Below are 23,789 nucleotides of genomic sequence, written 5' to 3' on the forward strand. Positions count from 1 at the left end.
TTAATATGAATAGACATCTGACTATTTTACAGGATAGACAATATAAACATATTTAAAATTAAAGGAATTGAAATGTACATTGTGCCTTGGTTTAGAGTGTCTGGAAGAGTCCTGTCTCAGTCAGTTATAGATGATGTGAGAGGGCGGGTGTGTGTGTTTCGGCACGGATGGCTTGGGGATAGAAGCTCCTCTTGAGTCTCTCTGTCCTTGCCCGGAAGATGCGGAACCTTCTACCAGATTGCAGAAGTTGGAACAGTTTGTTGCCAGGATGGGACGGGTCCTTCAGTATCTGCGCTGCTCTAGTCCGGCATCTCCTGGTGTAGGTGTCCTGAAGCGGGGGGAGAGCAATCCTGCAGCAGCGTTCTGCTGTACGGATCACTCTCTGGAGAGCTTTTTGGTCCTTCACACAGCTGTTCCCAAACCACGATGTCATGTTCTGTGTGAGGATGCTCTCCACAGCGCCTGTACAGACATGAAGGCCATGTCTGAGGGTTCAACTGTGAAGGTTATCTGCCCCAAATTTATTATTTTTTAAATATTTACTTTATTGTTTTTATTATTATTATTTGGAGATGTTTAAAGATGTTTCTGTTATGTAGAACTTTTTTTTAATGATATTTGATATTAATTTTTTGTTTTTTAATGTGTTTTTTTTTTTGCATTTTTGAATAAGATCCAGATGTTTTAAAATTCCGTTATCTATTATTTTTAGTTACTTTTGGTTTTATGTGTCTTCGTTTTTTTTTTGTTTTTTTTTTTTGTTGTTGTTTGTTTTGGGTGAACTTGACCCTCACAGCTGATTGGTCGGAGTGTGACCAACGCCTTCTGAGCGAGCAGCCAATCGGAGACTGCGCTCGCTGCGGGCCGGTTCCGGTGATCGCGTAGGAGGAGGTCTGTGTCAGTGTGCACAGCTGTCCTTCTCCACCTCACCGAGGAGTCGTGTTAGATTAAAGCAGAGATTCACCGGCTGTGTTTAACACTCGTTTTAAAGAAGAAGAGAATAAAAATGGACCCGCTGGTTGCTGCTATTGATCAGGGCACGAGCTCCACGAGGTTTCTGGTGAGTTTTAGTGAAGTTTCGCTGTTTTCATGTTGTGTTCAGGGCCCGGGAGCAGCTGGGACAGCAGACTACGGAGACTCTGTCCTGTGCTCAGAGGCTTTGGCCAAACAGCTGTAATCGTGGATGAAGTGCAAATCACCACGTGACTTATGTCTGTGTTGTGCTCGGCTCAGAAACGAGCTTGAACATCACGATGATTCTATTTAAACAGAGATTTAAATAGAAAAAGCAACCAGTGGACTGGAGCAGCACACTGACCTGTAGCTTCCACCTGCTTTGGATGGGGTTCAGGTGCATCTACAAAGAGCTAAAATCAGTCCAGCTGAATGATCACTTTGAACAAATTTGGACTTCCTCAACCAGGTCAGCTGGAAAATCGAGCTTTGGCACAGAGCATGAGCAGTGACGGGCTCAGAGGAGGTAAAAGTGCTGTTGGAGTGCACAGAGAGAAATTCAGATTTGTGGGTTTTTCTGACACGTAAGAGCTTCTACTCATAAATGAATCATAAATGAATTTCTTTTTGGTGCTTGAGATTTAAACGTCCACAGGTGCTGAACTCTCTGAAAATAAAGGCCTTTCCTGTGTCATCATCAGCTGACATAACGGTCGTTCTGAGCAGCAGTAAAACTTTAACCTAACGCCTGATTTTGACTCTTGATCATTTGGCTGCGGATCGACTGCAAAATTGTCACAGAGCCTTCGTTTGTGTATACATGTGTAATGATCTCATAAAAACAAACTTTACTGCGTCTTTACGGTGTTGCATTTGCTACTTTGTGGTCCTCCGTCATGGTGTTACTCCAGAATATAGATTCATAACATCCTAGAGGGTCTCAGTTGGATTCAGGTCTGGAGAATGTGAGACAAAGGCATCAGCGCCTCCATCATCCAGGAACTGCCTGCACACTCCGGGTACATGAAGCCAGGGATTGCCCTGCACAAACAGGAGGTCTGAGAACCTGGCATGTAACAGAAGTCAGGGTGCTGTTGGCTAGCACGTGGAGGCCTGCGTGACCCTCCAAGGATACGCCTCCCCAGACCATCACTGACTCACTGCCAGGCTGGTCATGCTGGATGATGTTACAGGCAGCATAACGCTCGCCACGGTGTCTCCAGACTCTGTGAACCTGCTCTCGTCTGTGAAGAGAAGAGAGCATCAGTGGTGGACCTGCCAGTTCTGGTGTTCTCTGGAAAATGCCAGCCAGGCTGTGAGCACAAGTCCCACTAAAATGCCCTCATGTGACCCTCACAGAGTATCTGATATCTCAATCAGAGACATGCCTCTGACTCTGGCAGTACTCCTCCTGATCCGCCTCGCATTAATAAGCAGATACCATCCCTGCTGCTGGGTCTACTCCACGCTCCTGACACTGTGCCTGGAGACACGGCAAACAATCGGCTTCCCAACTGGACGCGAGTTTAGAAATGAGTACATGAGATGGAGCGCTCAGGGTGAGCAGTTTGGAGGCAAAATTAGAGAGGGAGGGCTGAGATGTTTGGATGTGTGCGGAAGAGGGAAAGGAGGAAGAGGAGGTTCACAGATGCTGAGGGTTGGGTGAGGGATGGGGTGAGATGGAGGGAGGTTATCTGCTTTGGCGACCCCAGAGGAGCGCAGCCAAAAAGAGAAGAAGAAGACCTGGAGACTTTGATATCCCTGACGTTTACCTGACTTTTAGTTATGCTCTGATGATCCAGCGTTCCCTTCCTTTTTTTGAGGTGTCATTAACAGTCAGAAGGGCAGAATACATGTCTAAGCTGTGGGTGGATGATTGAGAATCAGCCCTAGAGTCAGCAGCTGACAGTGGAGTTGAAATCAAGATGAGGAACTCAGAAGAGAAGCAGCTTTATTGTTTTATTTGTGTATTTGTCACAGATTGGGTCTGTGGGTGCAGAGGATGTTGTTTTATATGCTTATTAGTTTTTGAATCAGTGAGCGTGGCCCCGTCCTCTGTGGGACCGCAGCACTGATTGAAATTTGCAACGATCAGTATTTGTGAGGTCACATTTTTTTTTGGGAGCAGGTAAAAAAAAACAAGTTCAGACTGAGTTCAGTTCTCATCAGTTTTCAGTAAGCGTGATGATTCAGACTTTTAACACTGATGGTGCAACTGAACTAAGATGACATCAGACATCCTCCTTGCATCAATGCTCTCTCTTTTTACAGGCTTAGTTTGTTCTTGTTAGATTTCCAGTGTAAAGTAAGTCAGGAAGTCTAAAGTTTAGACTTTAGGGTTGAAACTACTCTTGGATCACATGTCCTAAAAGCGTAACAAGGATTTCCTGTAGCTGAGTGAACGCACGGTGAGAGGAGGGTGGTGCTGCACGGAGCTTTATCCTATTACTTAATCAGAAGAAACGCTGACTTCTGTCTGACTGCAGGTGACAGGGAAAGTCCTGCCTCGTGTTAATTCCCTTCTTCTCTACAATACTCTGGCAGCACCCAGAGGCGATCGAGCCAGTGATCAATATCGTCTTTCCACTCCTCAGTGGGTGGAAGGAAAAACATAACTGGAAAAATTAAACTGTGGCAGCTTTAATTTGCTCCCTAATTAAATGAAGCTTTTAATATTTCTGTTCCTGCTTCTAATGAGCTGTGTTTCTCTGCAGGTGTTCAACGCAAAAACAGCTGAACTGATCAGTCACCACCAAGTAGAGATCAACCAGAGTTTCCCCAAAGAGGGGTGAGTGACTCGAACTTCAAATTATCACAATTAGACACTGTGTGTATCCACCATATTGTCCTGGTGCAACAGATTGCACACCTATGTGCAGTATTTATTATCTCTGCACACCCAGCCTGAGATCCGTGTTGCTTGAATAGTTGGTGGAATAACAGGATGCTTTGCACTTCAAGTCTTTGTGCACTCACAGGAGTCCAGTTTTCAGGTGACGGCTCAGTTGTCTACTGAGGCCGAAGCTGGTAAAACAAAAAAAACAATGCCATCAGGAAGCTGATGATAAAAACGCTGTCCTTTGATCAAATGTTACTCATTCAGCTGTGAAGCAGAGAGCAGAGGAGAGAAACTAATCACAGAGATTCATCACACTGGGCCTTCAATCAAATATGTGCACACGCTGAAGATAAAGAGCAGAAATACAGGAGTTTAGTTTTTATGTTTTATTTTTTTAAATGTTGGTTTCTTTGGGGATGTGCAGTTTGAATGTTCTTGAGAAAGCTGCAAGCCGTTGTTGAAAGGCACCGTGACACAAAGTAAACACACTTCCATTCATTTTTGGCAACGCTGCGGTCAGGGGACTGCGAGGGCCACTGTAAAAGCTTCAGCTTGTCTTTCTCTGGGAGTAGTTCACAGATTATCCTTTGAGCTGTTGTCCATTTTATTTCACCTGCATGTCTGATAGCAGGGCATGTTTGTTAACAGCAGATATTTCCACCTGCATGCCTAACAGTTGAAAAATAAAAAAGTCTGTCCACATCACTTCCTGCCCACTTCTCTGAAACACCTCTGTCTCATCCACATACTGGTTTTCAGTAATGCACTGGCTGACTTTTTTGATGTGATAGCAGTTAAGTTTACCTGCTCATCCATATAGAGGCTAAAGCTTCTTCCTGCAGTCACATTGAGTTTCCTTTGTAGTCAGCAGACCGGCAGGTTTCTTATCCTTCAAAATCTCATTCGGACCGCCACCGTTTATCACTTTGATTCACATATTTTCACTTACCAATATAATATAACCCAATGAAAATAGCTCAAACCTGTTAATATTCTTTCTTCTGAATTTTAACTCTTGCTTTATATAGGAGTCTTTCGCAGTTGCACAGATATGTGTTGATAGAACTGTAAAGCTTGTAACAGCAGCACCTCCCCCCTCCTCTGGTGTCTTTTTAACAGGCTACTAAGTTACAGTTTAACCACCTTTTAATCACATAACTTTATTTGATATGTAACAAACTGAGTCTAAGGTCCAGGTTTTATTTCATTTTTGTTCCTAACAAGCTGGCATGTGTGACCCGGTACAAGAGACAGACTGACCGGCTGTACTGCAGATCCAGAACACCCAGACAGAAATTACAGCAGGCTGTAAACTTAAGGTGTTTTCTTCCTGAATGCAAATCTCACAAAGCTGCAGGTGATCATTCGGGCCGTGGAACCATGGAAACATCTACAAGCGAGACTTTTTCTCTGTTAATGAAGTCGGCTTTTTACAACCTTAAAATGTAGAAAAAATTAAGGATTTCTGTCAGAAGAAGTTCTAACATGCACGTCTAGAGGTTAGACAGTTATAACAATGTCTTTACAGGTCTGAGTAAAAAATCAGAAAACTACAACTCATCCAGAGTGAAGTGGATAACTCCCTTTGTTAAACCACTGCATTGGCTTGGGTCTGGCTGGTGTGCCAGATCATAGTTTTTAAAATGCTTCTATTGGTCTATAAAAGCAGTAAATAGGCTTCCCAGATTTTAATTTGATCTTGATTATCATGTTTTTCATAAAAATTTGAAGCACTCTGGATTTTCGCATCCTGAAAAGTCTCAAAACTTCATCTGTCGCAGATTTCAAACGGGTTTTAAACATGCACGCGTGTGTTTTCTGTGTGTTTGCGTGTTGGCCAGATGGGTGGAGGAGGACCCGCGGGAGATCATGCAGTCTGTTCACGAGTGCATTGAGAGGACCTGTGAGAAGCTCTGCAAGCTCAACATCGACGTCTCCAACATCAAAGGTAGGATGCTGACGGTGGAAGACGGGGTAGAAAATGAGGGCATCGGGGCAAATTCATTGAAATTTATCCTTTTTTTTGTTTTCAGCGGTGGGAGTGACCAATCAGAGAGAGACGACCCTGGTTTGGGACAAAGACACCGGCGAGCCGCTGTACAACGCCATCGGTGAGAGCGTCAGCATCAGTATTTTTGGATTTCTACATCGGTGTCAGACTCACCGAGCTGTAAAAAAGTGGATTGTGTAATGTGGGAAACGACTCGGGGCATGACTTGATTACATCAGGTTGAAGCATCCTGTGTCGTGTCTGTTCCTGCCCCGCCAAAAACCATCAGAGCTATGATCCAGCAGCAGCCACTCCCACTCACACAGGCTTTCAGTTTAAAAAGCCAGTTTATCAGCGAGCTCTTCAGTCCCCTGATTCAACTGGGGGGTGTTGTGTCAGCTGTTCACTGATCAGAGCACTGCTTGAGCTATGAACAGCCAACAAAAGCTAGCAAAGTTGTTTTTTTTTTTAACAAAATGTTAGTGCTTAACTTCTCACAGCAGGAGAAAAGGCACCGCAAAGCAATTTTCTTCAAAAGGTGTGTCACCTTCATATTATTTAATCAGGTTTTGGGCCAAAAAGTGAACGCAGATGTTTTTATGTGGCTTTTTTATGTCTAATATCCCCGTTCATGCTGGAAAATAACCTGCAGTTAACAGGATTTACAATGGAGTCATATATAAAATAAATTCAGTTCACTTTTCTTCATATAACACCAAATCACCACAGCAGTTGCCTCAATCTCTCTATATTGTGAGGTAAAGACCTCACAGAGAAACCCCCTACAATCATACCACCCGCTGTGAGCACGCACATGGTAACAGTGGGGAGGGAAAACTCCCTTTTAACAGGAACAAATCTCTTCAATCTAAATACCAGCAATCACTTTTTGCCATGACAACAATGACAATGTGTAGAATGGTAGTTAAAATAAGTCCAAATTCATTGTGTCAGTTTGTCGCTGTGACCAGAAGCTGACAGACAGATGTTGTTAAATCCAGTTTTCCTGGTTTTTGGTGTTATTAGTGGGTCTGATGATATAACCTGATTTCAAACTGTTTTTAGCAGCTATCTTATTGATATGCTCTGTTTGGGATAATTTACTATCTATTTGCAGTTTGCAATAATTTGAAGTTTAAGTCGGGCTCTCAGATTAATGTTAGCCATTTTCAAAAAATGCACCACAGCATCATCAGACAGAGGTGCAGAACTCCCATATCCAAGTTAGGTTGAAAATTAAACAGAAGTTAACGTGGTGGTTTGCTCATACAAAGTCCACACGGTCTCCTGTTTTGCCTCCTGCGGGATTCACTCTAGCAAAAGTTGTATTTTCAAAGCGGCATTTTACTTTCCTGCTGTGCTTTGTGTGATGAAGCTCAACTGGGGAAAATCCCGACCTGGTTCCACAGCATGCTCCAGAGTTCATGTGTGAAAACGACCACACAGCTGCACCAGCAGCCTGGCTAGTAGAAGTATATATAATAAAATATCACACATTGAAACCTTAGACAGGAAGGACTCAAGTTTAGCTGGTTAATAGTGACCAATCTTTCAAAATAAAAGCAAGGACATTGTTCACTAATACATTGTGGATGGCCTTGTTCTTCCAGAAAGATGAAAAATAAAGAAGCTAAAATTAGAGTTGGGATTATGCCCATGCCCATTCAAACAAACCCTGGGAACGCTGAGCTGTGAGTCTCATTTCTCATCCATCCTGAAAAAGACCTGGAGCTCTGTTGCCTTGGATCCTCTTTGAGGTTTAACCACAGAATTTAAATGAAGATCAGGTCAGAGGGCTGTAAGGAGCGTGATTAGTTAAACAAAGTTCTTGTGTTGTCTCAAACTTCAGCTGGTCCTCGTCATTCCTGCCATTTCTTTAGAAACTGAGGAAAATGTTTCCTGATTACTCAGTTTTTATTCATTACGCTGAGACCGCCTGGCCTCTGATTAAAGAGTTAGTCTTTATGAAGCTTAGATCTACAACTACATATTGAGGTTGCTGTTTTCTCACAAAACTAATGCCAATGTTTTGGGTTCCCGTGTTTGAATCTTTCTCCTCTCCTGCTTTGTGTTTAGTTTGGCTGGACCTTCGTACTCAGTCGACGGTAGAGAGGCTCATTAACAAAGCTCCGGGAAGAAACAAGAACCACCTCAGGGTGAGAGATGATTGATAAGAAATTGGTAACAACTTAATCAGGGCAAGTTGTGTGGGTCAGAGGAACACTTGGGGGTGTAGTAGTGACTTTGTTATCTACTTTGAATCAGAAATCTGAAAGAAGGCAGGACTCTTGCTTTCTTTGTTGAAATATCTTTCTGATCTCTGTTTCTATTGTCTTAATCTCCACAGCATAAAACAGGCCTTCCCATCAGCACTTACTTCAGTGCAGTGAAGCTGCGATGGCTGCTGGACAACGTGGACGAGGTGCATGAGGCTTTCCTGAGCCAGCGTGCCATGTTTGGCACGGTGGACTCCTGGATCATCTGGGTAAGACCTGAACCTGTACCTCTACTTCTGTCATGAGTGTGTGATTTGTTCTTTTAACACCCCCACCCCTCCACTCCCCAGTGTCTAACAGGGGGAAAGAACGGCGGGGTCCACTGTACAGACGTTTCAAACGCCAGTCGCACCATGCTCTTCAACATTCACACCATGGACTGGGATCCTGAACTCTGCAGGTGATTCACACTATACCCTGTACACTATAGACTGTATATAAAGGATGGGTGCCACAGCCTATCCAAATGTTTTGGCCACTGCCATGTTGGATTGTGGAGCCAGAGTGACCATATTTGCACGAAGGGCCTGAAAAGCTGTGTTATTGGCTAATGCTAGCTAGCTAGGTTAGCAAACAAACTATATAAGAGCATCAGAGAGCCAACCAATTAGTGTTAATAACATTAAATAACAACTGAATTCATCTGAATTAAATATTAGGTAATAAAAGGCTCCAACAGCACAAACACAGAACAGAGGTCTAGTTCAGGCCGGGTGAAGCCTAGCAAAGAGCTAGCAGCTACAGCTACCTGTGTCGCCATAAATCTGTCAGTCAGAGACGCCACACCCCTAATAATGCAAACTTTATTGCAACTTAAACAGATGAGTGATGCATATGTTATGTCTTTATTTCTGCTGTAAAATTGGATGTTTTGGGGATGGACTAAGTTTTTAATGCAGTCTCAAGTGGCGGCTAAAGGAACTGCAGTTTTTGGTTTCATGTTTTAGCCATGGAGGTTGCTGCTTAATTGTCACACACAGAATAAAGCATTTAAGGTTATCGTCTGCGTATCTGTTTGCACACTCCAGTAAAAGCTCATTCACTTCCCATTCAGGGAGTTAATGAGCCATCTTTTGTTTTATGCAGTTGGCTGAGCTTTGAAGCAGTGGAAAAAATGCTGCACCAATACATTTTATTTCTTTTGAGTCATAAAAGCACAGAAAGAATGGACTGGTCTTCACCTGATTATTCAGAGTCAGCTCCCCAGCTTTAGTGAGAGAGAAACAAACACTCTGTTTTAGCTCCGTTTTGTCGAACTCCTCCAGATTTAATTTCAGTCATGATTCTTCTTCTTCTTCATCTTGCTGCTCTGCTTAGAGGTTGCTAAAGTGGCTCACGTGCCTTCATGCAGACTTAACCATCCCAGTATCGAAATAATCGGAGTCATATATTCGATTGTAAAAGATTTTACACCGGACATCCTTCCTGTACTGGTGAGGAGCTCTCATGTAGTTTGCTTTTGATTGCTTGTGGTTTGCCCAGGCCAATCCTCATTGCCCCCTACATTGAGGCTGCAGGTTGCCCTTGGAGACGGGCTGGACGGGCTTAACTTGGCATCCGATCAATGTCTGCCTTGTTTTTAATTGATTTGATTTATATTTAAAGTTTAAAGAAACCTCGTGTGAAAAGCTACATTTTTAAAGTCACATTGTTGCCACTTTCTCCTTTGTTGTCTGTTCTTCCTCATCTGCAGCAATCTGGGGATTAAAACACAGAACAACAGGACAGAAAATAGAACAAAGACCTCATCAAAAAAAAAGAAAAACTATAAGTGCCTTTGTGTTTGTTTTTATTATGAACCTACAACCTCATGACAGACTCCTGCTATGCTCCTTTCAGGTACTTTGACATCCCGATGGAAATCCTGCCCAGCGTCAGAAGCTCGTCTGAGATATACGGCTGGATGGTGAGCTCAGATACGCCTCACAGCACGCTGTGTGTTTGTTTCTGTGACACCATTTGTGTTTTGAGGTCACAAACCTGAAACAACCTTTTTTTCCCCTCTACAACTCAAAGAAGAGATATGTGAAATCTGTGCAACCTGATACCGACACGAACCATAAATATTTCTGGTAAATGGTTTCGTTAAATGTTGTTATTACTGTAATGGCTATAAAACTTGATAAGAAGCATCAGGAGAGGTGATAATGTACAGACAGTGTAGATAGTGAAGGTCTGCTGAAGATTTCCAGCTGAACGTTTATTGTTCTGATGGATTTATGCTGCACAGTTTTTTCCATACATCCAGATGCATGCATGACTTCATCCAATCCTACATTTTTTAAATTAATTACATTTAAATTAATTCAGTAGATATTTTTCCTACATAAATCATATTAATTAGTGTTTTTAACCTCTTTCCATATAAAGGATAAATGTCACCATGCTGGACTTCTGAAGGTGCATTCCTACATTTCCAACTAAACCTATATGGCTTGGTTAGCAACCTACAGCCACAAACTGTGTGGGTACAGTGTATGCCTAGAATTTCACCAAAACTGGAGCTTAACCTCCTTGGACAGTCTGGAAGTACAAATCAATGCACAGCAGTCGTATTATTGTTGTTCAGATAATTGTATTTAAAATACTCCAAAAAAGAGGGAATTAATGAAGTATTTGTAAGTTTCTATTCCAATCTGTACACTTCAAGCTCTCCCCCTCTATCAGAAGAAACTCTCCAAAATATACATTTTCCAAGAATAGATAGTGATCTGACGAAGGGATTAGGGGGACCTATTACTGTAGTAGAGGTACAAGAAGCCATTAAATCCTTAAACACAGGTAAATCGCCGGGCCCTGACGGTTACTCTGCAGAATACTATAAAGCCAATTCTGATCTTATGGCACCGTTGTTGAAAGATATGTATAATGAAGCCTTTTCAAAATGTCAATTACCCAAGACTTTGTCCGAAGCTACTATTTGTTTAATCTTGAAAAAGGACAAGGATCCTCTGTTGTGCAGCAGTTACAGACCAATTTCTCTTTTAAATATTGATTTTAAAATACTATCTAAAATCCTCGCACTTAGGCTACAACGTGTTCTGCCACAAATTATCGCCTCTGACCAGACGGGATTTATGGCCGGCAGGCACTCATATGACAATTCAAGACGCCTCTTGAATATTATCCATACATCGTGCAACTCAATTCCAGAGGTTGTGGTATCTCTTGACGCGGAGAAAGCTTTCGACCGCGTTGAGTGGAGCTTCCTCTATGAGGTGATGGATAGGTTTGGCTTGGGGGCTGACTTTATTCTCTGGGTTAAGCTACTATATTCCTCGCCATCCACCTGTATTCGTACTAACAACAACTTGTCTTTGCCTTTTCCACTTGAGAGGGGCACTAGGCAAGGGTGCCCTCTCTCACCCCTCCTATTCGCCATTGCTATCGAGCCTCTTGCAATATGGCTGCGTTCAGAGGATAGATTTAAAGGCATTACAAGGTTCGGTGTGACCCACAAACTCTCCCTTTATACAGATGATTTGCTCCTGTACATTTCTGACCCTCTAAACTCATTCCCGGTACTTTTTGACATACTGGACCAATATGGTACACTGTCAGGATATAAGCTCAATTATCAAAAAAGCGAGTTGCAACCCCTCAATTCCCTGGCCAGAGCTCTTCCCCACTCAATAGTGCCTTTTAAGTGGACAGAAACCGGATTTAGATATTTGGGGGTTTTTATTTCCTCTTCTATATGTAAAATGATGAGGGAGAATTTTCTATCCCTACTAGAAAATGTTGGGAAAGATTGTGACTGTTGGACTTCTCTACCATTGTCAGTGGCAGGGAGAGTTAACCTGATAAAGATGAGTGTCCTCCCAAAATTCTTGTATCTTTTTCAACATGTCCCGATTCTTCTTACCAAGGCATTTTTTGACAAGTTAGAAAAGATTCTGTCACATTTCATATGGGGAGGGAAACAAGCTAGAATTCGCAAGTCTATTCTTCAGTCCTCTAAAACTGACGGCGGTCTTGGTCTGCCCAATTTTAGACACTACTATTGGGCAGCTAACATACAAAAACTTTTACATTGGGTTCATAACGACCCCCCTGCACCAGCCTGGGTACAAATGGAAACTGCATCTAGCTGTTACTCATTATCATCAATACTCAGCTCACCACTCCCTTTTTCTCCAACCCTTGTTGGGGATAATCCAATAGCTAAGGAAATGGTAACTATTTGGCGACAGTTCAGAAAATACTTCGGGCTACTTGGACCGTCTTTGCTAACACCTTTATCAAAAAATTGTAATTTTGCACCTTCAAACACTGATGCGGCCTTTAGGAGTTGGAAAGATAACGGACTTAGGACTGTTAAGGACTTGTACAGTCAGGACACCTTTCTATCTTTTGCTGACCTATCGTCTAAATACAACCTGCCTAATTCCAACTTTTTTCGTTATCTTCAGGCTAGAAATTTTGTAAAAACGCAGTTCCCTCACTTTCCCAATCGGCCTCCAGAAACAAATCTGGATATCATCCTGCAGACGAACCCTCATCAAAACAGACTGATATCAGCCTTGTATAAAATACTAGATGCTTTGGTCCCCAAATCCATTTCTCATATTAAGCTGAGATAGGAGGAAAAGCTACAGACAACCCTGCCAGAACAGCAGTGGGATTCTGCTTTGAAATTGATTCACTCGTCCTCAATTTGTGCTTGTCATGCTTTGATTCAGTGCAAGGTGGTCTATAAAGTACACTATACAAACGCAGAATTATCTAAAATCTATCCAACCATTAGTGATGCCTGTAGCAGATGCGGACTATCGCCTGCCAACCATGTCCACATGTTTTGGTCTTGTTCGAAACTGAGTGCATTTTGGAGGAATATATTCGACACACACTTAGCCAAGCATATGGCCAGACTGTCCCTCCTAACCCACTCTCCGCAATTTTTGGCATTCCTCCCGACTTGAACTTATCTGGTCCCCTCAAACAGGCCCTAGCCTTTACCGCTTTACTGGCTCGGAGGCTTATTCTGTTGAAGTGGAAGCTTCCCCACCCCCCAACTCATGATCATTGGGTGAGAGATGTACTCTTTAACTTAAAGCTGGAAAAACTTAGATTCTCTCTAAAAGGTTCTATTAGGGAATTTAACAAAATCTGGAAATCATTTCTCTTGCTGGTGGACACCATTACTTTACTTCCTGAGTCTGAAGTGAACTGAGCGAAGCTACATTATAATGTGTTTTTTTTTTTTTTTTAATCTTATTTATACCTTATCTATTTGTTTTTCCTTTTGTTTGGTCCTTTCTCTGCTTTTGTTTTCTCTGTTTTTGCTTTGTTTGTTTTTGTTTGTTTGGTTGCGGGGCGGGGGGGGTTGTGGTTGTTGTTGTTTTTTGGGGGTTATGCGTGTTATGTGTATGGGTCCTGAGATGTTGTTGTTTTGGTTTTTTTGTTGTTTTTTTTGTGTGTGTGGGCAGAGACTGGTTCTCTGCGGTGTCTTGTCTAGTGTGGACCTGGTAGGGGGAGAATTCGGGTTGGGGGGTTGGAGGGTATAATGGACATACCACTGTTCTGAAATCAAGATTGACTTTGCTGTTGCTAACTTTGTATGTCATTGCTGAAATCAATAAAACAAAGTTGGAATAAAATACTCCAAAAAGCTCCCAGAGCACAAACTGTTTAGATAAGGTAACGCAGTATTTCTTCTATATATTTGGACCGCTTGTGTAATTACACACTTGCAGAGGTCCATTTTAAACCCTGTCCATGGCCCTTCAGGGGTGCAGGCACCTCGTCCATGGCCCATGGACTCCTCATCAGTAATAGTTTTTTTTTCTGTGCAAATGCACGTGTTACATGTGTGTTGTGAATCACAACACAGAAATATTTTCTGCATGTGTGTGTGTATATAGTATATTTGTGGAGTGTAGGTAGGAGTTCATTGAGTTGTTTAAAATCCCATTCTGTGGCCTCTCCCTGATAAACATCCTGATAAGAAGCCGTGCGGCTCTTATCTCATCTCCCGACAACATCATTGACTTTAATGTCGAAGCTTTTTTATGCAACGTGCTCTATGGACTGAGGTCCAGAGATCAGCTGAAGCAGCTGTTTGTTTCTCTCTCTCTGCCTCATTGATCGGATCATTTTTCTTTTTCTTTTTTTGCCTCTACATGTATCTTTCCATGCAGGACCGACCTCTTTAATGACTGGAATTAATGAATAAATAATCAGTTCTGATAAAACTAGAAAGGGTTCAGTTAGGTTAAAATAATAAAAGTATCCTATGCTCACTTTGACGCTTGTGGAGCTTTTATTAAACTGTAATTACCACTGATAACTCAGTGTGATGCATACTTGGCTACAGGGCCACGAGTCTGATTCCCTGCACAGCAAACGGCCTCCTGCTTCATCCTAAAGGTTTTCATATCATTCTTTGTGTCGCACTGAGCTCAGCGGTCATTTATCCAGAATCTAAACATGTCCACATTTCTGTCTCCTAACCAGAAATCCGGCTCACTTGCAGGAGTTCCAATTTCAGGGGTAAGAGCTTTTCCCTCTTATGCAACTTTGTTTAATGAGTCACATCTGTCTGTGTTCCGCTGCGAGGCTGTCGCTGTGCTGGAGCAACGCATGGCTCCCTCCCACTTTTTTTTTTTCTGAGTAGAGACCATTTCGCTCGACCAATGAAAAATCTGCCCTGTGACACCTCAGAATCAGCTGATTTGTTTTGTATGTAATGAAGCCAAGCAAAAGCGGTATCTTCACACTCTCTTTCACAGTTCAGGCCCGCCAAGTACACGTGGGCGGGTCTGAACTAGCTGCATAAGTACAGGAGACGTCAGCAAGACCAGTTCAGGGCTGCAAAACACATTTAAGCTGCAACCAAATCAATTTAAAAGGAAAATAACCGTCTCTGAGCATCAGCATCATCTGAGGTCTGTCGTAGTTTGAATGAGCTGCAGCAGTTTCATCTCTGTAGAGTAGAGGAACAGAAACAAGCATTGGTATCCTGGTTGTTTGATCTGTTTTCTCATAATTCCCTTGAAACTTAAAAAGTGCATCCTGGGTACATTTTAATGGTCATATCACTATGTAGTTTAGTGGGGTAGATCAGAAACACACTGTAGCATATGGAAGGTCCCCTTTTCAAAAGGTCATTTTCTGGCTGTGGGTTTAAAATTATGTTAACTGCTGGGTTGGAGCTTCCAGGGTGAAGCAGATATGTTTGCGGTTGTATCCACTCATCTATGACTGTTTACACGTCCTACTTGATCTGTCAGTGTCTCGGTGACCAGTCGGCTGCTCTGGTTGGTCAGATGTGCTTCAACGAAGGCCAGGCCAAAAACACGTAAGCACTCTGCTCCCTTCTTTATCACGGTGACGTCAATTCATTGTTTTTCTATGTTCAATACAGAGATTGTGTTTTTTCAACTTGACAAAATACATTACATGACATTTGAGGCTGTTAATAAATATCATCATAGGGATATGTGGACTGGGTTAAATTGCACTACACTGATACGATTGAGTTCTCTTCAAATGTGTCTCTACTGTGTTTCAGTAAATTGTAAAGTCGCTATTTTCACTCTAAAGAAAGGTAGTACTTAGTAAACTGTAGCAGTTAACATACAAATCTATCAGTTTATAACAAAACGCTAAGTCAGTGGATTTAATCATCGCTCAGTGCCTGCTCAATCAACTGAGTAATCTCCCCACCTCCTGATTCACCAACTCTGTGAGATAGAAGTCACAGTAACTAACCCAAGAAAGGTGCTTGATTGGAGTCAGAAAGAGTACTCATTTCTTTATTTTTGTCCCCCGATTTCTGTTCCTGTTGCTAAGGTGTGTTTTAACCCAAACCACCTGCTTTCTCTAAATCTAACCAGCGAGTGGAAGTGGACATGAAACGTAAAACAAATATACCCAGGTTGGCTGTAAACCTGCTAAAATGTGACACTACAGGCTCTCTGTCCTCCTCATGAGGACTATGCAAATCTGTTAAGTGTGGCGAATATCAAAAATCAAAACACCAGCGCACCCACACTGTAGATGAGTTAACGTCACCAATAAACCAATCGCGTGTCTAACGCTTCTGTTTTATTCTCATGTAAAGGTATGGGACTGGCTGCTTCCTGCTCAGAAACACAGGCACCAAGGTAAGATGTTGTTTTTAAAATATATACAGTGGGGCAAAAAAGTATTTAGTCAGCCACCGATTGTGCAAGTTCCCCCAATTAAAATGATGACAGAGGTCAGTAATTTGCACCAGAGGTACACTTCAACTGTGAGAGACAGAATGTGAAAAAAAAATCCATGAATCCACATGGTAGGATTTGTAAAGAATTTATTCGTAAATCAGGGTGGAAAATAAGTATTTGGTCACCTCAAACAAGGAAAATCTCTGGCTCTCACAGACCTGTAACGTCTTCTGTAAGAAGCTTTTCTGTCCCCCACTCGTTACCTGTATGAATGGCACCTGTTTGAACTCATCATCTGTATAAAAGACACCTGTCCACAGCCTCAAACAGTCAGACTCCAAACTCCGCCATGGCCAAGACCAAAGAGCTTTCGAAGGACACCAGGAAAAGTATTGTAGACCTGCACCAGACTGGGAAGAGTGAATCTACAATAGGCAAGCAGCTTGGTGTGAAAAAATCAACTGTGGGAGCAATCATCAGAAAATGGAAGACATACAAGACCACTGATAATCTCCCTCGATCTGGGGCTCCACGCAAGATCTCATCCCGTGGGGTCAAAATGATCATGAGAACGGTGAGCAAAGATCCCAGAACCACACGGGGGGACCTGGTGAATGACCTGCAGAGAGCTGGGACCAAAGTAACAAAGGTCACCATCAGTAACACACTACAACGGCAGGGAATCAAATCCCGCAGTGCCAGACGTGTTCCGCTGCTGAAGCCAGTGCATGTCCAGGCCCGTCTGAAGTTTGCCAGAGAGCACATGGATGATACAGCAGAGGATTGGGAGAATGTCATGTGGTCAGATGAAACCAAAGTAGAACTTTTTGGTATAAACTCAACTCGTCGTGTTTGGAGGACGAAGAATACTGAGTTGCATCCCAAGAACACCATACCTACTGTGAAGCATGGGGGTGGAAACATCATGCTATGGGGCTGTTTTTCTGCCAAGGGGACAGGACGACTGATCCGTGTTAAGGACAGAATGAATGGGGCCATGTATCGTGAGATTTTGAGCCAAAACCTCCTTCCATCAGTGAGAACTTTGGAGATGAAACGAGGCTGGGTCTTCCAACATGACAATGATCCAAAACACACCGCCCGGGCAACAAAGGAGTGGCTCCGTAAGAAGCATTGGAAAGTCCTGGAGTGGCCTAGCCAGTCTCCAGACCTCAACCCCATAGAAAATCTGTGGCGGGAGTTGAAAGTCCGTGTTGCTCGGCGACAGCCCCAAAACATCACTGCTCTCGAGAAGATCTGCATGGAGGAATGGGCCAAAATACCAGCTACTGTGTGTGCAAACCTGGTAAAGACCTATAGTAAACGTTTGACCTCTGTTATTGCCAACAAAGGTTATGTTACAAAGTATTGAGTTGTATTTATGTTATTGACCAAATACTTATTTTCCACCCTGATTTACGAATAAATTCTTTACAAATCGTACCATGTGGATTCATGGATTTTTTTTCACATTCTGTCTCTCACAGTTGAAGTGTACCTCTGGTGCAAATTACTGACCTCTGTCATCATTTTAGGTGGGGGAACTTGCACAATCGGTGGCTGACTAAATACTTTTTTGCCCCACTGTAGTTATTGCTATAACAATTTTAGTGAGAAATATTTCACCCTCTCAGTAATAATTTTCATGTGATCTGTCAGCCTGTGATCTCAGACCACGGCCTGCTCACCACAGTTGCCTACAAACTGGGAAAAGACGAGCCGGCCTGCTATGCCCTCGAGGTGTGTGGTGGCCTCTATTAAATAACTATGATCGGTGACGGCTGTCTGTGCTCTGGTCTGATTTTTGGGATCTGCTTATTTTTTTCTTGTTTCCTGCAGGGGTCGGTGGCCATAGCAGGAGCAGTGGTACGGTGGTTGAAGGACAACATGGGGATGGTGCAGTCGTCCTCAGAGATCGGTACGTGCACTTCACCATTGATTACATTCAGGACTCGGCGCTGGGGTTTGTGCTTGAATATCACGTCTGCTTCCGTCTCCTGTTGTCCTCTCTTTCAGAGAAACTGGCAGCGGCAGTAGGAACGTCGTACGGCTGTTACTTCGTGCCAGCTTTTTCGGGGCTCTACGCCCCCTACTGGGAGCCCAGCGCAAGAGGGTGAGCGAGTCGGCCCAGGCTCATTCTAAACTGAGGAAATCCTTTATGCTTGAACGCTTGTTGAAATGGCTATATTTCTATGTATAACAGTGCATGTGTTAAAAGATCAGCTATGAGCCTGGTGCTGAGCCCTGAGGAACCCCAAAGCTAATGTAGGAAAATCCAAACCCACATTTTGTGCACTCAGCATTAATAATAAACAGGATGGAAGCTGATTATAAACTCTGAGATGACACCCTCACTGGTAATCGAACAGGTGGGCTTTTTTGTCAGGATCTGTTAAGTGACTTATGGAGATGAGCTTCTACAAAACATCTCAGCTGCTCGATATTTAAAGACATTTAGTATATTCACATTCAATTTCAGTTCCTCAAAAGACACATTAACAGAGTTTGGAGGATGCACATTTGGACTCTTTTTAAAACCTTAAATGAAGCTTTTGCTCCTTCTGATGTAAATCCGGTGTTTAGCAATCAGATTAGCAGTCTGCTTCTTACTTTTTTAAAATCTGTGTCAAAGTATGAACATGTGGGGAGAGGTTGTTTTAAGATCATGTGATTCTATATCTATTCAATGACAAAAAAACACAAAACACAAGGCCACAAAAACATGACAGAGCTCTGCTGTGCTGCCCAATAACACAGTAGTAAATGTGGAACAGTTTAATGTTTGGTCTCTGTATTAAAGTATTAAAGTTTTGCTTTCTCTGTTTTGCAGCATCATCTGTGGGCTCACACAGTTCACCAACAGGAACCACTTGGCATTCGCTGCTCTGGAGGCCGTCTGCTTCCAGACCAGAGAGGTGAGCCTCCTCTTCTCATCTCTAGAACGAGAAGATACACAAGAGTGTAACCGGGCTATCACTAAGCATTGATCACATAGGTGTAACGTGAGTTTATGATACATACAGGTTTGCTTACTGAACACTATATCAGAGCATGGTAGTATTTCAGCTAGGCTGAATTTCAGATGCAACAAGAGTTAATAAAGAGGGGTTAGAGACGGGTTTCATCGTAGTTGAATTGAAGTGTGTGTGCGTGTGTGTGTGTTAGATTCTTGATGCAATGAATCAGGACAGCGGGGTCCCTCTGACGCAGCTTAAGGTGGACGGAGGGATGACGTCAAACAGATTACTGATGCAGCTGCAGGCCGACATCCTCTGCATCCCTGTAGGTACGACTACTAAACGCACACACACTCAGAGTAACTCTGTGTTTTAAAATCGAGGAACTGGTGACACGAGGCTGAACCTTAACCTTAAACTGTCCATTCTGATATTTGACCCATTTAAAACAAACACTTTGATATACAGGTCGAAGGTAAAGGCAGAAATGTACCTGTGCTAACCAGTTAAACATGAATTGACTTTACACGCACATATCTTCCTGTTCATTAGAATACTTTGCCAGCATTGTGTAAGTGGATGATTTTATCACCTGTAAGATGTTTCCCATCAAAGCTGAACAGCTGCTCCTTTTGATTGTTAGAGACTTTACTAGAGACTCTAATGACCGTTTGGTTCACTGTGACAAGTTTAGTCACATGTAGAAATGACAAAATGTCCTCACTGTCTGATGGTAAAGATTATTCTTTACTCACAGTCTGCACTTTTGAAAAAACAATCAGGCACTATCTGGATGATAGATCTGACTAGTAACACACAAAAAAACAAAAACAGCAGCACTACTCCCCTGAGTAGTTTGGACATTTTACAAAACCACAACATGACCTCATGAACTGAAGATATATTAAAAACCAGTGTAGCACTAAAGGTTTTTTGGTTTTGTTTGAACATTTGCCTATGTTCTGCTTTAATTTCTGTAACTTAGGTGTCAAAGTACCTAGTTAATTTCCAATAGCTGACTAGAAGATTTTATTTTAAAGAAAATGACTCTTTAAAAAGTCTGGCTGAAGTCCTCAAACTACATGGAAGCTTTTATTTTGAAAATACAACATGGCTGATGTCAACCTGATGACTTCCTGCAACTAACTTTTAAAGAAATTTAAAAAACAAATCACTGACTTGAAGATTTCACCAAAAATATTATGAAAATGAAGAATTTTTGCATTTAAATAGCAACCAGAATACAGGAAGTGATGAGCCTGATCGCTCTCAGGGGGAACATGTCTCTCTGTCACTCTCTAACCGTCCGTCTTACGTTGCTCCAGTTCGACCCACCATGTCCGAGACCACAGCTCTTGGTGTAGCCATGGCGGCGGGGGCAGCAGAGGGCGTAGGCGTATGGAGCCTGAGTCCCGGTCAGCTCCCACATGTCACATCTGAGAGATACGAGCCTCAGATAAACCCTGAGGGTAAGACTGTGAGAGTGAAAAGCTTGCAATGGGATCATATGACATACATGACACAGGACATACAGCAGATAATAGAACACAGAGCAGGATGGCCTCGAGTTTTGGTTAATGTTATGCAGCACTATGTAATTTAGAATTTACAGTGTCAGCCGTTGTTTCTGTTTGTCCAGATGCTGTTAAACATTTACAGTGAAATAAAACACTGTGTAAAACATTAATTTCCCATTTAATAGATTAAAGTGAACTTAAAGTTGTTTTTTATCCTGTGACAGCAACATGCTGCAAGAGTCAACATAACTGATGGTTGATTGGCTGGCTCCTCCCCCCTTCAGGCGCATGATGGTGTTTTTCTTTGTGCAGAGAAAATGTTCCTTATTTTACCATCAGCTTTAAAATTAGCAGATATATTCAGATGTGTTTATTTTTCAAGTAATGTAAATGTTCTTTTGTTATTTGCTGGGCAGTAAAATTCAAAACAGTGTCACTCTGTGCTGTTTTGTGGTCTTTGCTTTGCAATGGCATCAAATGTGAATATCTTAGAAATATTTGTGTAGCTTATTATTTTTACACAGCTTCAGCTTTAAATCAGTTTTGACTGAATCTGTAATCTCAGTGTTTTCCACTCAGTGACTTTTAGGTGTAATTTGCTGCATTTGGTGGATGTTACTATGACGACATGACTTACACTTGTTTCCTCGTCACAAACAGAGAGCGAGTACCGCTTCGCTCGCTGGAAGAAGGCCGTCCAGAAAGCCATGAACTGGGAGACCACAGAGCCCTGCTACAACGGCAGCGGTAAGCCACTGCATGCAGGAAGTGACTTCAGCTGTTAACTGTTTCATTGTTGGAGAATTTCCCCCTCACTCACTCACAATCTCCTCACTTACTGACAACAGGTTTAGGAAAGAATATGAACGGCGGACCCTGGGGGGTCCATCCCAGCCCTCCCCCCAGCAGAGTGGACCACTAAGGTCCGACATTTGCCGCTGCATGCCGTGTGTGACACTTGAGTTTCGACTTGGGGCATGTTTACATATTAAAGGCTTTACTAACACGGTGTGTTCACGGCTTTAACCGACGCAGATGTCCTCACTCGTTAGAAACTAATTTAAGGCGGAACTGTTCTGTTCATATTTATTCTGCTAGAGCAGCTTTGCATGATTCTTGGTTCAAAGTAATCCTTCTCTAGCTCATGCTTGGACAACAAGCTGTTTTAGCCCCTCCCCCTTTAAGCCAACTGCCTTCCTACTGGCTGTCCTTATAAGCAGAATGGTTGAACAACAAGTGAGCAGAGCTTCTGATTTTCCATCTCTCTGACATCATAGAGATCAAAGAATAGAAAAAACTGTGTGACACTGACTGTTTAAAACAGCCTGCATAACATGAAATAAGTTGAAGCAAAATAGGTCAAATTAATGATACTTTTAATCCTTCCTAAAGTTGTAAACAGAATGTGAGGAAACAACGCTACAACTGAATTTCCATAAATCTTTTTCTGTCATGTTAACAGGAATTACGTGCTACACTGGCTCACTGCACCACCCTGTGGTTCTTAGTGGTATTACATGACAGTACATTTCAATTTCACCTGATATTCTTGCAATACAACACCACAGTCGTCTCGTACGTAATGTCTTAGCGGTTAATTCTTCACATTCTGTTGTTTTTTTTTTTATTTGTGTTAGAAGGTTTTAGAGTCTTTGACAAAGTTGGGGTTTTTTTTTTTGCAAAACCTACATTTCAGATAAATTAAATCTGAGTCAGACCAGCCTGGTTGTGTGTGGGCATGCGACTGCAGTTATTCTTGTATGCCTCTACCAAGGAAGTCTTTTAGGATTCTTTTCTAAAACAAGATAGGTCAAAGTTAAAACGCTGGCTTCATTTGTTTACAGATAGATCTACATATACTTTCAGGTGGTATTCAGGAACTCACTTCCTGTCCCAGCTTTAGCCTTGATGGAGGTATACATTCTCACAATGCTCTGTTTTTCCTGCTGGTAAACCGCAATTGTTTCTATGACTTTTTAAAACGTGTGGAAATCAGGAGATTGCAGATCGCTAAGAGGTTTGTGCTTTAACTTCTAAATCTGCAGCTAAGATGCTAAGTGTCCCACAGAGCTCCTTTGAGTCCACGTTTAGTTTTAATCCTTTTCTTTAAACTAACTGCTTTGCTTCCAGAAAACAAAAGTCTGTCAGTGTTTGTTTGCTCTCTTAGACTCGTTTCTGTTCGCCTCACAGGTCACTCGCAGTAACTTTAAACTGTGTGGAGCCACATTTTGGGGGGAACATGATTGTGGAGTACAGTGAAGACGGGACTGGCGACTGCTCGATCCAGCCTGCGGTCATCTTGAGTGACGTGCAGCCTCTCAAATGCTCTGAACATCCAGCGAGCTTTTCACGAAGAACGACACCACATGCAGCCAGGAACAGTTTCTACACCGTCCAGTTAAAACAAACATGCCTTCAACACAGAGACTGCTGCAACTCCTCACTGCACCCAAAGGGAACACTGGACTTTATTTTGAATGTGTTCTGTACATGATGTTGATGTTTAACCCCCAAACACGGAACAGAAGTCACTCATGGAGGGGACGAGTACTTTTAAGTCAGAAAACCGTCCTTTTAAAAAAGAAAATTCATTGTAATTTACTGCACTTCATTAACTACAATCTGAAAGCCAGCCAATTCTTAACAGCACTTTATAATTTATCCTGTTTGTGGAAAACATTTTTTTTTAATCATTTGATGTTTTGAAGAAACAGGACTTTGACTCCTTTATAATTAATTATAACACTTGATGACCTTTGAAGATCTGAGCTGTGGCACGAGCCATAAATACCTGGAGGATCATTTTCCATGAGACTTAAGCTTGTCTGTGAAAGGGGGAAAACGTGGCGACTGTTAAATCCTGCTGATTTATTACTGCTGTTTGAACCCTTCATATTACCAGGATGCCTCAAAAAGTTGTCCAAGTCAGAATAAACACAAAATGTACTTTTCATGTCTTTTCTGAACACACAGCAGGAAGAACTCTTAAAGACTAAACTCTTGTAGATCTTTAGGAACAGCAGGAGTGACAGGTTTTTATCCTGCAGAAATTTCAGTTCATCTGTCTTTCTGGGACATTTGGGTTGATCAACCTGCAGCCGGGTGC

The 23,789-nt window shown here is 42.4% G+C and overlaps 1 protein-coding gene across 2 annotated transcripts; it reads left to right on the top strand.

The window, feature by feature from the left end:
• The first annotated feature begins 882 nt into the window (after nucleotides 1–882).
• On the top strand, nucleotides 883–23,629 carry LOC113007633 (glycerol kinase-like). Of its 2 annotated transcripts, XM_026144354.1 has the most exons (20): nucleotides 883–1,060; nucleotides 3,669–3,742; nucleotides 5,635–5,741; nucleotides 5,827–5,904; nucleotides 7,860–7,939; nucleotides 8,131–8,268; nucleotides 8,350–8,459; nucleotides 9,899–9,965; nucleotides 14,516–14,551; nucleotides 15,292–15,359; nucleotides 16,125–16,167; nucleotides 17,869–17,949; nucleotides 18,049–18,127; nucleotides 18,226–18,322; nucleotides 19,040–19,124; nucleotides 19,375–19,495; nucleotides 20,492–20,635; nucleotides 21,344–21,430; nucleotides 21,532–21,606; nucleotides 22,874–23,629. In XM_026144354.1, the coding sequence occupies exons 1-19, from the start codon at nucleotides 1,007–1,009 to the stop codon at nucleotides 21,603–21,605; spliced, it is 1,623 nt and encodes a 540-aa protein (XP_026000139.1). In that variant the 5' UTR covers nucleotides 883–1,006; the 3' UTR covers nucleotide 21,606; nucleotides 22,874–23,629. The 2 variants fall into 2 exon arrangements, with proteins under 2 accessions (XP_026000139.1, XP_026000140.1); XM_026144355.1 differs by lacking the exon at nucleotides 21,532–21,606.
• The last annotated feature ends 160 nt before the right edge of the window (nucleotides 23,630–23,789 follow it).

The sequence above is a fragment of the Astatotilapia calliptera genome, chromosome 16 (genome assembly GCF_900246225.1).
Source record: "Astatotilapia calliptera chromosome 16, fAstCal1.2, whole genome shotgun sequence".
Classification (NCBI taxonomy): Eukaryota; Metazoa; Chordata; class Actinopteri; order Cichliformes; family Cichlidae; genus Astatotilapia; species Astatotilapia calliptera.

Excerpts from the sequence above, each read along its gene's own strand:
- LOC113007633 (XM_026144354.1), top strand. The coding sequence starts at position 1,007 with ATGGACCCGCTGGTTGCTGCTATTGATCAGGGCACGAGCTCCACGAGG. Across the intron at positions 5,905-7,859 it reads GCCGCTGTACAACGCCATCG|TTTGGCTGGACCTTCGTACT; the intron begins GTGAGAGCGTCA and ends CTTTGTGTTTAG. Across the intron at positions 14,552-15,291 it reads CAGGAGTTCCAATTTCAGGG|TGTCTCGGTGACCAGTCGGC; the intron begins GTAAGAGCTTTT and ends TTGATCTGTCAG.